This window comes from Lycium barbarum, chromosome 4 (genome assembly GCF_019175385.1).
Source record: "Lycium barbarum isolate Lr01 chromosome 4, ASM1917538v2, whole genome shotgun sequence".
NCBI classification, from domain to species: domain Eukaryota; kingdom Viridiplantae; phylum Streptophyta; class Magnoliopsida; order Solanales; family Solanaceae; genus Lycium; species Lycium barbarum.
The window spans coordinates 129,332,113-129,346,082 of NC_083340.1; the positions used below are offsets into that span (position 1 = coordinate 129,332,113).

Consider the following 13,970-nt stretch of genomic DNA (forward strand, 5'->3'; position numbering starts at 1 on the left):
AAAATTGCAAAGTAGAATTTGAATTCGCAAGGCAAAGATTCGCATGCAAAAGTTTGAAACTCTGCTTGATTAGGCAGAGTTTGTAAAGTTTTGAAGCAAACTCGACCTTAAGGTAGAGTTTTGCCTTATACCTGAATGCAAAACCCTACCTGCAGGCAGAGTTTTGCAAACTCTGTCTTGCAAATCCCAACCTCTGTCTTACAAAATTCCTTCCCTTTTTTTTTTTTTTTTTACTAAGCTGGGATTCGAACCCAGAACCTTGAAGTATTAGGCGAAAGGCAAAAATTAAAGACCACAAACTTGAGGGCCAAATATTAAAGACCAATGCTTTTGAAGGGCAATCCGCACAAAAAATGGAATTTGAACACGCATCATCAATTGAGGGCCATAATTAAGAAAAAAATAACGAATTTACATCAATTTGTAGATAACCATTTGTATTTATACCCAATAGCTTCAAGGTAGTTCAATAGATGTGATGCACCATGCCAAGTGTGCTGGACAATCTAAGAATAAAGACTTCGGCTACAGCAACTGCTGTTAAGAGCAACAATTTATTTCTATTCAGGTAGTAGAGGTAACCTATTCACAGTGTAGGCAGATCCATTTAATTCAGCATTCGGCCTGAATAATTCATCAACGTCGCTCTCTTCATCAACTCCTTCACTATCGTGACTGTCTTCATCAGATGCACTGTTCAAAGGGAGAATTCGAAGCCTTAAATCTGTTCCTGTTCCAATTCGCTCTGATTTTAGCTTGTACTTTCTAATAAGATCCTTCTGAAGCAGTATAATGTTTGATGGCCGAGGGAGTAGCTCAACAGGTTCCCCTTTTGGAATTACCACTCGCTCCATGGCTATTCTAGCCTCCTGCGAAAACTCATCGCAAAAAATCCACACACGGGTTTTAAAGCCAAAGACAACAATGATATTGTTTGGTGATTATGTAAATACAATGCTAGATCCATTACGGCGGCAATCATTCTTTTCCTTTGCTGATTAGTGCTTTTCCTTTCCCCGTTTAGTTTCTTCTGTTTTATTAGTTGAGCTAAGGAATATCAGTTCAATTTCGATTAAAGAAATAATTATCCTGAAGGAAAATAATTTATTCAGAACTCATAAATTTTTGAATGTGCTCTATAGTTCTCTACTACATGAGATTAGCTAGCAACACCCCTAGCTGTAATAGTATGGAACCTCTTTACAGAAACTGGACAACCTATTCCTTATCAATTTGACTACAAATTCTATTGAAACACAAATTAATAAAATTAACAAATATCAAATCCTAAACAAATTGGGTTTCGTTCAACTTTGAATTATTCTTCAACATATCCTGAACTAAGCATTAGATGTAGCCACCACCCTCCCATTAACAACATCGCGAAGTATTACTATTTAGTTTTCACAGTAATGTTCTAGTAACTAGAGTGCAAATAGCAAATGGTGACACTCCATTTCGTGATAAGAAAAAGAAAAGGTTTCTGCATCAGTTAGTTGATTTTTTTGGACGAATATTAGCAAGTTGATATTTTTCTTGGATCTGTTGGCTAACTACGCTTTTATAATTTGCAAAGGAGAATTCCTCTGGCAAATTAACAGGTACAATAGAGCGCCCTATGACCTTAATCTAAATGCTCACACTCCTTCAGTATTCTGCATTAGATTAAAGCTAATAGGATAACGTATTTGTGGAATGCTCCACCTTCAGATGAGACCTTAGGCAACAAGGCACTTCACAAAAACATTTGAAACATTAGTCTGAATGGAAATTTCTCTCTCTTTTCTGTTGCAAAGAGCTGATGCCTTGGTCCATAATGAAAAGTAAAAAAGGGCAGCACGGTGCATTCAGCTTCTGCTATGCCCAGGGTCCGGGAAGGGCTGGACCACATTGCTCTTATGTATACTGCGTTACCTTGCATTTTTGCAAGAGGCCGCTTCCACAGCTTGAACACGTGACCTCATGACACGTGGCAACTAGGGCTGGCAAAATGGTTACAAAAAATAAGTAACCATCCAATCCAACCCATTAGATATGGGTTGAATAATCGACTTTTTAAAAATGGATTAAATATGGATATTATCCATATTATCCACTAAAAAAATGGATATCCAGATGGATAATATGGGTATCTATATTATCAACACCCATTTTTCTAATTGTTATTTTTCATGAGTTCTTGCTTTCTGAGAGTCTAAGTTTACTTTGGCTTTTAGCTTGTGTTCTCACCTGACTATTCCTGAAGCCCATGGCTAATATGAATATCCATATTTTCCACCGATTCATCCACTTTGTATCCGTGTTAACTATGGTTGGATCGGATACCCGTTTTCAACCCGCCCATATCCGATCTGACCTGCCCGTTTGCCATTCCTATCGGCAATTTTTACCGTTGTGCCAAGGCTTCCTTTCTTAGTCTGAGATGAAAACACAATTTTTTTTAACATACACTTGGTGAATCCTAAGTTGAAGTCCACTTTATCTTTTGTTTCATTGCAAACATCAGATGTCCTCACACAGCATGACAAGATGGTATAGCAGATATGTTTCAGGCCAATGACTTCACTGGAACCTCCACGTTTTCCTGATAGTGAAACTAGCATTTCATCATAAAGTTAAAAGCCACCTAAGTGTAGTCAACACTACACTTTATCATGCAAAGCTCATTATCATCTACATGGAAGTCAGCGGCTAGAGTGCAAAATTGTATTCTCCAAAAAAGTACTACTAGAAAAAGAATACAATGGGAAATTACCTCCAATGCATCAATCTTTTCAGACTCATTCGTCTTAGCTTCAGATTCGAGAAACTCAAAGCCATCAGCAAAATCACTGATTAATGCCTGCATAGCCTTTGTCAACTGTGTTGAAGAGCTTGTCTGCAAAAACAAAAAGATAGTTTCACATAAGTCGCACAAGGATAGTGAATTTGGACCAACAACAACAACAACATACCCAGTGAAATCCGATAGTATGGGGTCTGGGGGGGTAAAATGTACGCAGACCTTAACCCCATCTCGGAAGATAGAGAGGCTGTTTCCGAAAGACCCTCGGCTCAAGAGAAAATATGACGAGAAAAGGTCAAATAAGCACAAACAGTTCGCAGCAACACGAAAATGAAACTAACGAAAGCGAAAAAGCCATGATAAAGCAGTCTGAGAAAAAGAAGCAGTAGGTACCACAGATAAATACGATAATTGTGGTACAAGAAACTACATATAGTTGCACAAATCAAAGGGCAAGAAAATGAGCCGACGACAGATAATGTATAAAACAACTCATCTTGTTTTTCCTTCTTTCTTTAGAACTTTCATCCAAATGAAGAGATATTGCAAGTTATCTCTAACACATACCTTTGTCACATAAATAGGAATGCCGTGAGATCTTGCAGCTGCTTGAATCCGAGAATTTTTTTTAAGCTTTGACTGCAGAGCAAGTAGCACATCCGCTTCGCTGATATTATCAGTAAACTCAACGGCATCGTCGATGTTTAGCTGTTTCATCCCTTGCATCACACTTGCCTCTGAGATCTACAATACCTGCTCAAATATGAGTTCCACATAGATGTTTTCAAATAGAAGCTGATGACAAGCTTTATCGTGTTTTTTTTTTTTTTTTAATTTTTTTTACTTGTAACAGTTAATCTATATATCCACAGGTGTACTACATCAAAATATGTAGTCCCATTTACAGCATTGATCTCTACAGTTTTCTATTCTTACAAGAGATCTAACACATCAAAAATATCTTCTGTCTGACCTAGAATTTCCTGTTTACACCAAAAATAAAAAAGAGCTAGGCAGTTCATCTTTAACTTCTGTAAATTGTTCTGCTTGTTCTCAAAACATCTCTGGTTCCTCTCTTTCCAAACAGTCCACCAGATACATGATGGAACAATCTTCCATCTCTCCTCTTTTCTTGTTACATTCCCATCCCTGTTCCAGCACTTTAACACTCCTTCTATGCTCCCAGGCTTCACCCATCTGATCTTCCTCAGGTTGATAAACATCCTCCACAGCTGGTCTGTCCATTTGCAGTGCAAGAAAAGCTTTATCGTGTTTTTTCCCTTCTTATTTTTTTTTCCCTTCATAATTATTATATGCCTTACTCTTCCCTCAGAGAAAAACCTTAGGAAAAGAGAGTGGATTAACTCAAATGCTTCATTAAAAAAATTTGAGGAGGAAGTTCTATAATTGTAAAACATATCTTTGACAATTACTTTAGTGAGTGAAATCTCTAAAGCATCTCTTTTCCACCTATACAAGGACAGACAAGACTCAAGAAGACGTTCTTTTTTCCCAAGAATATTTTAGAATAAAAATATTTGCTGGGCTTGAATCTCAATAGTCAGCCAAAAGAAAAATCGTTCCTGTTTGATACCTCTATTTTTCATTTTTGGGGCCACCAAGCACTTTCTCCAGAAGAAGGAGGTATGTGGGACTTTAACATGAGAAGAGAAGCAAAGGAGGAGAATTAAGGATACTGGAGAAGCATCAAATTAGGTTTATTAGATCCACAAGCTAAAAGATATTGAACTTTGCAGCAAATTAAATAACAATAGTACGTGAATGCAGAACCCTCATGTACTAGGAGGTAATTCACTCTTTTGGAAATTGATTCTCTTCCTAAGGCCCTTCAACAATATGAATACAAGCTCGGTGTTAAATCTAAACTAAGAGTACAGATTCTGAGACTGGGCTTTAGTTATTAACCAAATTTATACATATTCAATGTTGTGATGTCATCTTTTTTCCCTTCCGAACAAGTGAATGGTAATATCATCTTACCCCATATAGAAAAATGCAAAGGGCATCCTCCCTTTCACCGGAACCTCCTTCCAGGGTCGAATCTATTGCTGAGATGTGCTCAGTAGAACCAGGTATACCTCCATTCATCTGGATAATATCTTCAACCAAAACTTCATCTCTCTCATCTAATGGTGCTTGGATGGATGAACTTTCTATTATTCCATCCTGTGATCCTGGATTTATCTTGCGAGTTTCATATCTCGGGTAACGTCCTTCTCAACATGAAAATTAACACCATGGCAGACAATTAAACAACATCAAATTAGCTTCCAACAGGATGATACGCAAATGATTTGTCGGCAAATTTGTTTTGTTAGGACTTAAGAGGGAAGACTAGTAAAAGACCTGCAAGAATTGCATCGACTGTTGCTTCTAAATCAGGGTGAACTCTCAATTCTGTCTTGGAGATTATCTCAACCCCACAGCTAAAAGATGATGGACCTTTCCTCTCCAGTACAGATTTCTGAACGCCTCTCCTGCTTGCCTCTTCATCCCCAAGAGTTACACTCTGACAAAAAAAAAATTAAATAAATTATGCAACTATGTTATAAACCTCAAAAAAACAGTTGTAGACGTCCAATAGTGAGTGAGAGTAGAGAAGTCACTCCATGCTTTAATGGTGTTATGGCATCATTTGGAACAGTAGAGTTAAGACCTGATATCATCTTTTAAGAACTTCTCCTCTTACAGATATCAGTCGAAACACCTCGTTGAGTAAATATTTAGGCAACTAAGTTGAAGATTCACAAGTTCTTCTGATGTTGAATGTGATATTGAAATAAACTATTAACATTACACCTTTCCCATCTAAGAAAGATACTGACAATCACCATAGCAAGGTAGATTCCCTTAAGCATTACTTTTTTTTAATCTTCAGTTTCTCGCTTATTTTTGTCTGTTCACCTCTGTCACTCCACGCACCGCTCATGTTGCAATCACATAGAAAATACAGAGAATGCATTGGTTCAATTTGATAAAATTATTTTTTGTTTTTCACCCTTAATGCACCGCTCATGTTGCAATTGCATAGACAATGTAGAGAATGGATTGGTTCACTTTATTGCAGTGATATTAGTTTTGCATACTACTTGTGAGATATGAAAGGAAAAAAAAACGAAAAAGAAGTAACATCGGCATCTCACTAGCTTCTTTGGAAATAGACGTCCTATTACCTATAAACGTGAAGTAACAAGAGACGTTTCATACGGAAATTACAAAGTTCCCATACTTACCCATGTGCTGTATAACAGCATTGTTCAACATTTACTAAGCATTAGCCCAACTGTTTTAAATGTAAACTATGGAAAAAGTTTTGTTAAACAGGAGCTACCTGTACTCCTCCAACCAGCATCTCTAAAGCAGGATTCATTACTAAATTATCTATTGTTACTCCATGAGCAGTTGCAACTAACTGAATTCCTCGTTGTGCAATGGTGCTTGCAGCCATTGCCTCAAGCTTAGTTCCAATCTCATCGATTACAATCACTTGTGGCATGTGATTTTCCACTGCTTCTATCAGCACCTACAAAAATATGAAGTAAATGCCATTGGCTCATGTTTGAAGCCACATGTAAGGGAAGGACAGGTCCACCCAAAACCAGCAACAGGTATATCCTCAGGAAAGCGATTCATCTAGTAAATGTTGTCTCAGCTTTGCTTTCACAAATGGGGGTGATCACTTCCAATAATAAATTACAATGGTTGCATTGATATACTTTTTCAAAAAAAAAAAAAAAAAACTATTTTCATCTTGCTAACAGAGTGAAAGTAAAGCTCCTACCTTGTGTTGCATATCAGTGTGTGGAACTTGCATCCGCCGAGCATTACCGATTCCCGCGTGAGGTATATCACCATCCCCACCAATTTCATTAGAGGTGTCAACAATCATTACACGCTTCCCATAATCATTTGCAAGCATCCTGGCTATGTCCCTAGGAGATTAAAAAAGGTATGCTTATATAATCGTCTGCAGAATCTCATGGAAATAGCTTGATTGTGATGGTAGGAGATACATGCACATCGCAGAGAGACACACAGAGTAATTGTAAGAGCGCCCCCCCCCCCCACCCACCCACCCACCCAACTAAGTGCTAAATCCATAAATTTTCTCACCATTTCATATATACATCATTCCATTAGATTACAGTAACAAACAGCAATGTCTAGAATAGTCTGGGACAAAAACTTTTAGCTAAATAAGCCCACAAAGACTTAAGAAAAGAAAAAGATAGTGAAAAGGAAGGGTCAAAAAGGTAAATGAAATTACATCATGTGGAAACTAGAAATATTCAACATTATCGACTATGTCCAGGTTCTCTAAGTTTACCTACAAAAAAATATCTGATATTGGGACACGGTGTTGTCTTCACAAATTGCAAGAGACCTGTTCTGTTCCATGAAAAATGCCTTCATGAAAGCTGCGGACTCAAGTAAATAGAGGCTATTAAACTTGTCTAAAATTTGAGCCTAAAGATAAAGCAAGAGGTGTCAGCTTATTTATCAATGAAAGACATATCAGGAAGGCATGTCTAGATACCAAATTAGCAGCACCAGTAAGAAAGTTTCAGACGAAGAGTTGGCAAAGACATGATATAAAATCCAGAATCAAACTACTCGTTTTCAAGTTATGCATGCACACAACGAGAAACCACTGCCTATTTCCAGCCTTGAAGGAGCTAGGCAGCATCTGTGTGGCATAGCTTACCAAAATATAAAACCAAGTTTGCCTTTAATTGGCCATATTCGATGTATCACTTCTATTAGGATTATCTTCTCCTATTCTCAAAACTGAGTCCAAAGGTGAAGCAAATAAAATACTATCTTTCTAATGTCACAATCAGAAATGTAATGGCAATGATTAACATTAAGAAGGAGAAGGAGAATCAAGGTTAAACAGCAGAAATGTTCGTCTAGTTTCATGTCATTGCACATCAAAGATCAGAGGGCATAACATGAGAGTACATATAACAACCAACCTGATAATAGTTGTTTTTCCTACTCCAGGAGGACCAATGAGCAACAAAGAAGCACCTTCTTTAACTAGGTCTCGCAATGAGTTGGCACTTCCGGATATTGCACGACCAACTCGACAAGTTAAACCAATAATTTGACCTTTCCGGTTTCTAATAGCACTAATTCGGTGTAAAGTTCTGCTAATGCCAGCTCTATTGTCAACTGCAAAGTCACCAACCTGTAATATGAGAAACCATTAAATACAACGCTAACCAAATTGTTTCTAGCACTACATATTGCCTTAGACCCTGGTGAATTGTTATCAACAACTATGCTACCACATTTCCTAGAATGAAAAGGGTCATAATTACTATTGATTCTGCAACTAAAATTACTAAGTGTCTTTGAGTATATCACTAAGGCACCAAACTCAAAAAAAGAAACTTGTTAATCAATCAGGCACACCCTCAATATTTCTACTCAATCAAAGGTTCAGTGTGTGTGAGAGTGTGTGTGTAAAAGAGTTGTCCGACCCTGATCAGAATCAAAGCCTTCCTAATCCAATTGAAGCTATCATTACAATTTTAAATCAAATTATTCCTACAGGTAGGAGCAATCCAGCATTTGAAAATCGTGGATGGGAATTATCAAGTATCAGCACACCCACAATTCCTCTGGGAATGAACTTAGCATAAGTATTAATTTACCTGTATACTTCTCATTTTACCCAAAGGCGGGGCTAGGATTTAAAGCTTATGGGTTAGCCGAAAGTCAATCCTTTAAAATTACTGGGTTCTAAATCGACAAATTGTACATATTCAATAAAAAAATTAATACAAATACAGAGTTTGGATCAAAGATATTGGGTTAGTCTGAACCCATAACCGAAGGGCTAGCTCCGCCCCTTATTTTACCCTTAATGAGATGATTTATAAGCACACAAATATATCTTATTTGTTTTATACCACAATTTATAAGTCTTTGTTTCTTAAACTTTGTGTCCTGTTAAAATGCATCACATAAATTCAGACTGGGGGAGTAGTAGCTGAATTGGGTACTGTAGGCATGCAAGTCACTCCCTTGTTTCAATTTGTTTGGCTTGATTTGGAGTATGAGGGTCAAACTAACTAATGTTCGGTGTGAATTCGGACATAGAAACTTCAAATTTTTTAAACAAAACTTAGTCACAACATAAAAAGTAGGCATCATAATACATAGATAGACGCCTTAACTTGGCCCGACTGTCGACTAAACACTCCAACTTTGAGAAGGCACATCTAGACACCTCAACTCGTTCCTACTGTGTCTCATGGACACCCGACGCTGACGTGGCACAAATTTTTTGGAAGTGTCTAGATGATTATTTTGTAAGTTGGAGTATTCAACTGAAACAGTGGAGACGAGTTGAGGTGTCTAGATGGTCATTTTGTAAGTTGGAGTGTTCAACTGACAGTAGAGACCAAGTTTAAGTGTCATATCTATTTATTCCGCCTAAAAAGTACTCCATCCATCCCACTTTATATGACACTCTTTTCTTTTTAGTCGGTCCAAAAAGAATGACACTTTTTTATATTTAGTAACAATTCACACTTTTTTACATTTAGTAACAATTCGACTTTAAATTTCCCTTTTTACCCTTAATGAAATGGTTTCTAACCACACAAATTTCTATAGTTTGTTTTAGACCACAAGTTTCAACAATCTTCCATTATTTCTTAAACTTAGTGCCAATTCAAACACCTTGGTATAAAATGGGACGGAGGGAGTGCTGTATAAGTCACAATAAATATCATTTGACAGTCCAAATATCAACTAAGACAATTAAAGTAATATATATATATATATATATATATATATTCAAATATTAACCTGGGAGGTAGCTTGTTGAAGATCATCTAAAGTAATGGGATGATCCGACAAGATAAAATCACCAGAAGGGAATCTAGCAAGTGGCTTACGACCCAAATCCATAACAACCTCAATTAAGTTAGAAAACTCAGGATGTTCGCTAACTCCTCGTCGCATCTCCTCAGGTAATAAAGTAAGTAACCGACCCAATTCCACCTGAAAATCATCACCAATCAACGAAAAAGACGATGCCGACGACAACGATGATGATGATGAGCAGGAGACCCAGGGTTTACTGTTACTCAGTAATTTTGTTGAAAAATAGAGGGATTGAAATTGGGGTTTTAGGAGTTTGGGGATTGAGTTTTGGTAGTGGAAACTGAATTGTGGGTTTAGACGAAGCAAAGCAAGAGAGAGCATTGCTTTTGCTTTATTGGCGCTAAAATTTGCATTCGGTGTTTGAACTTGGAAGTGTCTTCTATATTCTGCTCTCTGTGTTTCAGAAATTCACAATGTTTGACTGCAAATGAGCGGTTCAGCTTTGCTTATCCTCTTTTTCTTTTTTCTATCCCTCGATATGCCAGGGTTATAATAGGTAAAGTTGTTGTCATATTATGATTAATAAGTCATGGGTTCAAATTATGAAAATAACTTTTTACAGAAATGTTGGGTAAAGTTGTGTATAACAATCATTGTGATCCGGTCATTCTCTGGACCCCGCATATATCAAGAGCTTAGTGGACGATCTTTTTTTTTTAGTTCAGATTTTGAGAGTTAAACGAATTTTTTTAGTTCATATTTTGAGAGTTAAACGAATTTTTTTTCTACTCAATTTTTTCAGATACTATCTCTGTTCATTTTTACTTGTTCACTATATTAAAAGTAGATGTCAGCTTTTACTTGTCCAATTTAGAAAATTAAGAGATAATTTATTATTTTATACTTATAACTAATGTTTTAATTACTTTCAATTCATTTTCTAGATGACTTATAATAATTCAGGGTGATATAAGTAAGGTTGTCATGTTATTTATTGCTTCTTAAGTAGTGTGTCAAGTCAAACATGAAAGGGGGAGTATTTTGAATTGTTTGTTAGTGTAATTTATAGGACTCTTTGTGCACTTCCCAAATATATAAATTTTTTAAAAACTTAAAGATTTTACATCCAAATTTACGATCAAAATTTAAAAGTTTGATTTTTCAATTTTGAATTGTGCCCACATAAATTGAGATAGAGGGTGTAATTTTTAGGTGTTTGATATGACTTATTGGAAATTGATTAATTTTCTAAGAAAAATGTTACTATTGTATTCAGTATTTGGGTAGAGGGTAAGAAACTTCCGGGAAAAAAATATTTATTACTAAAATTAATAATAAAGTTAGCAAATACAAGACGGTCATCTAACTATATCCTTGTATCTTACAAAGTAACACATGCCGAATGTTTCAATTCTTTCACCGGCAGTTGGTAATTGGAAACCCTAATCTTAATTGTCATTTAAAACATGCCAACAATATTTAGACTAGTTAAGTTATTATTAACATAAAATAAAATCCTAATCTGTTGCTTCACACATGTCGAAGGAAAAAACAAAATAAAAGTTCTCATTTACTCCAGAACTAGATGAGGACAGCCTGTGCTTAGCATGTGATAAGCAATGTATATATGTACATTAGTTTTACATATATTTGGTAAATTTTCTAGACGGGCAGTACAGGGATGGAGCTAGGTGCTCGGGGATTCAATTAAATCTTCTTTATCGAAATTTCTACATTAATAGGGTGGAATTGATTTTTTTGCTTATATGTAAAACGTATATATCCTCTTGACGTGAGAAAAATCATAATGCAATGGTAAAAGAAGTTCAAACATGCTTTAGATCATGAGTTTATATTTTCGATGCGACTTTTTTTTAAAAAAAAATCTCTTTATTTCTTGCTCCATCATGAAACGAGTTAAATGATATCGCTCATAGCAAGGAGTCTCCGCCACTGCGTGCTATCTTACATAGGGTTGTTCACGGTTTGGTGAAAAACCAAAACCAAACCGAATAAAAAAAACCGTCATTTGGTTTGATTAAGTTTGGTTTGGTTTTAAATTTGAAAAACCGATAATATTTAGTTTAGTTTTAGTTATATTAAAAAATAACCGAACCAAACCAATAATTACATATATAAAATTTATAATTATTTATATGTATAATATAATTATAAATAATTATAAATATTTTATACCTTTTATTATTAATAATTTGATTTTGGTCTACTTATTTTACATGATTGTTTAAGGTCCATGTCTTAAAGAATATGTCCAAGCCCAACTCTATAAGTCTTAAGTGTAAGTGTTTAACCCTACTATCTCACTTTTCATTTTACATTTCTGCCTAACCTAACTGAACAAGAGAAGTTCACGTTTCCTTCTCACAGTCACAGTGACGGCTCAAGAAATTTGAAGAATGTAAAGAAAGAATCGTTGAATTGTCACGGCTAGTCCTAAATCGAAAATTGAATCAAACCGACAATAACCAAACTGGTGATTTTTATTTTATTTGGTGTGGTTTAATTTTAAACATTTGAAAACCGACTAAATTGATTTGGTTATAGTTTTAATCAATAACCGACCCAAACCGAACCATGAACAGCCCTAATCTTACACTCAGTGGCGAATTTAAAGTGCAAACAGTATATAATCTCACACCTAATTACTTCAACTCAAACCATATGTTTAATAAAAGAATTACTATAAGAAATATATTTCGACTGAATCTACATTCATTTTCAAAAAAAGAAGAAGTTGGTTAATAAAATCCCGGCCCCACATTTATTTTGATCTTCATCTTTTCGCATCTGCTTAGTTACGTATTGTCTAAAAGTAGCTACTTCTAAAAACTCAAATGCAGTGCCTTGTATATTAATTACTGAGCGGAGACGATCTGTGCAAGCATGGGCTCAATATTATAAAACTTGAAGCTGTTATTTTTTGTTAAGTTTGTTTTAATATGAAATTGTCAATAGTAAAATGTATGTAAGTTAATATCAAATCAAATACAAATAACCTTGCATGTTAATTGCTAGATATTGTTACATACATTTTGGAATAAAATAAATATCCACCAATATTATATGGTTGACAAATGATACCTTCTTTATACCCAAGCATCATACTAGTAGATCTATTTGAATTAGAAATGTGAACTACTCGTTTACTCTTATAAGCTATGAGGTTGGTTTTCCGCAGTCATTTTCTCGGGAGTTATACTCCAACGCCTTTGAAATCAATAAGTACCCATCAACTTCTTTTAACAAAATATAACTTTGATAAGTACAATTTGAAATAGATACAAAAAGCATGCTCTAGCTTTTCTTTTAATGAGCAAGTGAGGTTTAGTTACTCTAACCTAGCCACCACGTATCAAGTAGTGACATACCACTGATCGTGACCGTGTTGGCTGTAGATACCGTGCTTTTAGTGGAGTACAATTTGATCCATTTTACAAATTTGGGGGTGTGACCTATATACAGCCTAAGAAAGCTAAAAATCAGGAAGAGACCACTGCGATGTCTTAATCACTTGGCCCTCCAGGAATGAAATCACATTTTAGTTCATGGATATTAACTCCTTCCATGAGATCTTTGAACGACTAGATTAAAGTTTCTAACTTAAGTTTTAGTACGATAAAAATTAATATAACTTTTAGTTTTATAGGAAAAGAAGAGAAAAGAAAGGGTTGATGACGTTCACCCCCCAATCCACGTGAACACGATTGGGGTTGGGGGACACCACATTTCTCTCTTTTGATTATCATTCTCTGTTTTCTTTTTTTATTAGATTTGAAATCTCTGTGTTTTCTCTTTTGATTAGATTAGAACTCTCTGTGTTTTCTCCTTTGATTAGATTAGAACTCTCTGTGTTTTCTCTTTTGGTTAATATTTTCTGTTTTCTCTTTTGATTATCATTTTCTCTTTTCTCTTTTGATTAGATTAGAAATTTTCTTTTCTCTTTTGATTAATATTTTCTATTTTGATTAGATTAGAAATCTCTGTTTTATCTAGTTATTATTATTTTTTGTTTTCTCATTTGATTATCATTTTCTGCTTCTGTTTTAATTATCATTTTTAGTTTCTCTTTTCTCTTTTGATTAGCAATTATTGACTGTTTTTGGTTATTTTGCAAATGACGTCTCTTGCAAATCTTCTGAGAGTTGTTCAACAAGCCAACGATGTGGAGAAGAGATTTAGGCAGGCCTAGGAATGAAGGCCTACATTAATCGAACAGATCTCCAACTTCGAGTTTCACTATGTTTCATCCGTCCCAGATCTGGAATACTTGGTCCATATCTCAGACGAGATGTTTGGTTTCCAT

The 13,970-nt window shown here is 35.4% G+C and overlaps 1 protein-coding gene across 2 annotated transcripts; it reads right to left on the bottom strand.

Moving 5' to 3' along the window:
• Nucleotides 1-374: 374 nt before the first annotated feature.
• On the bottom strand, nt 375-10,167 carry LOC132636439 (protein SEEDLING PLASTID DEVELOPMENT 1). 2 transcript variants are annotated; one of them, XM_060353306.1, is made up of 9 exons: nt 9,629-10,165; nt 7,783-7,997; nt 6,588-6,738; nt 6,138-6,329; nt 5,153-5,315; nt 4,787-5,019; nt 3,353-3,529; nt 2,756-2,878; nt 375-869 (listed from the first exon to the last, which is right to left on the bottom strand). In XM_060353306.1, exons 1-9 carry the CDS (start codon nt 10,025-10,027, stop codon nt 561-563), a joined length of 1,962 nt encoding a protein of 653 aa, XP_060209289.1. In that variant the 5' UTR covers nt 10,028-10,165; the 3' UTR covers nt 375-560. The 2 variants fall into 2 exon arrangements, with proteins under 2 accessions (XP_060209289.1, XP_060209290.1); XM_060353307.1 differs by lacking the exon at nt 375-869 and adding an exon at nt 876-2,584 and having other exon boundaries at nt 9,629-10,167.
• Between the last annotated feature and the right edge of the window lie 3,803 nt (nt 10,168-13,970).

Excerpts from the sequence above, each read along its gene's own strand:
- LOC132636439 (XM_060353306.1), bottom strand. The coding sequence starts at position 10,027 with ATGCTCTCTCTTGCTTTGCTTCGTCTAAACCCACAATTCAGTTTCCAC. Across the intron at positions 7,998-9,628 it reads TTCAACAAGCTACCTCCCAG|GTTGGTGACTTTGCAGTTGA; the intron begins GTTAATATTTGA and ends CTCATATTACAG. Across the intron at positions 3,530-4,786 it reads TTTGCATTTTTCTATATGGG|ATCTCAGAGGCAAGTGTGAT; the intron begins GTAAGATGATAT and ends CAGGTATTGTAG.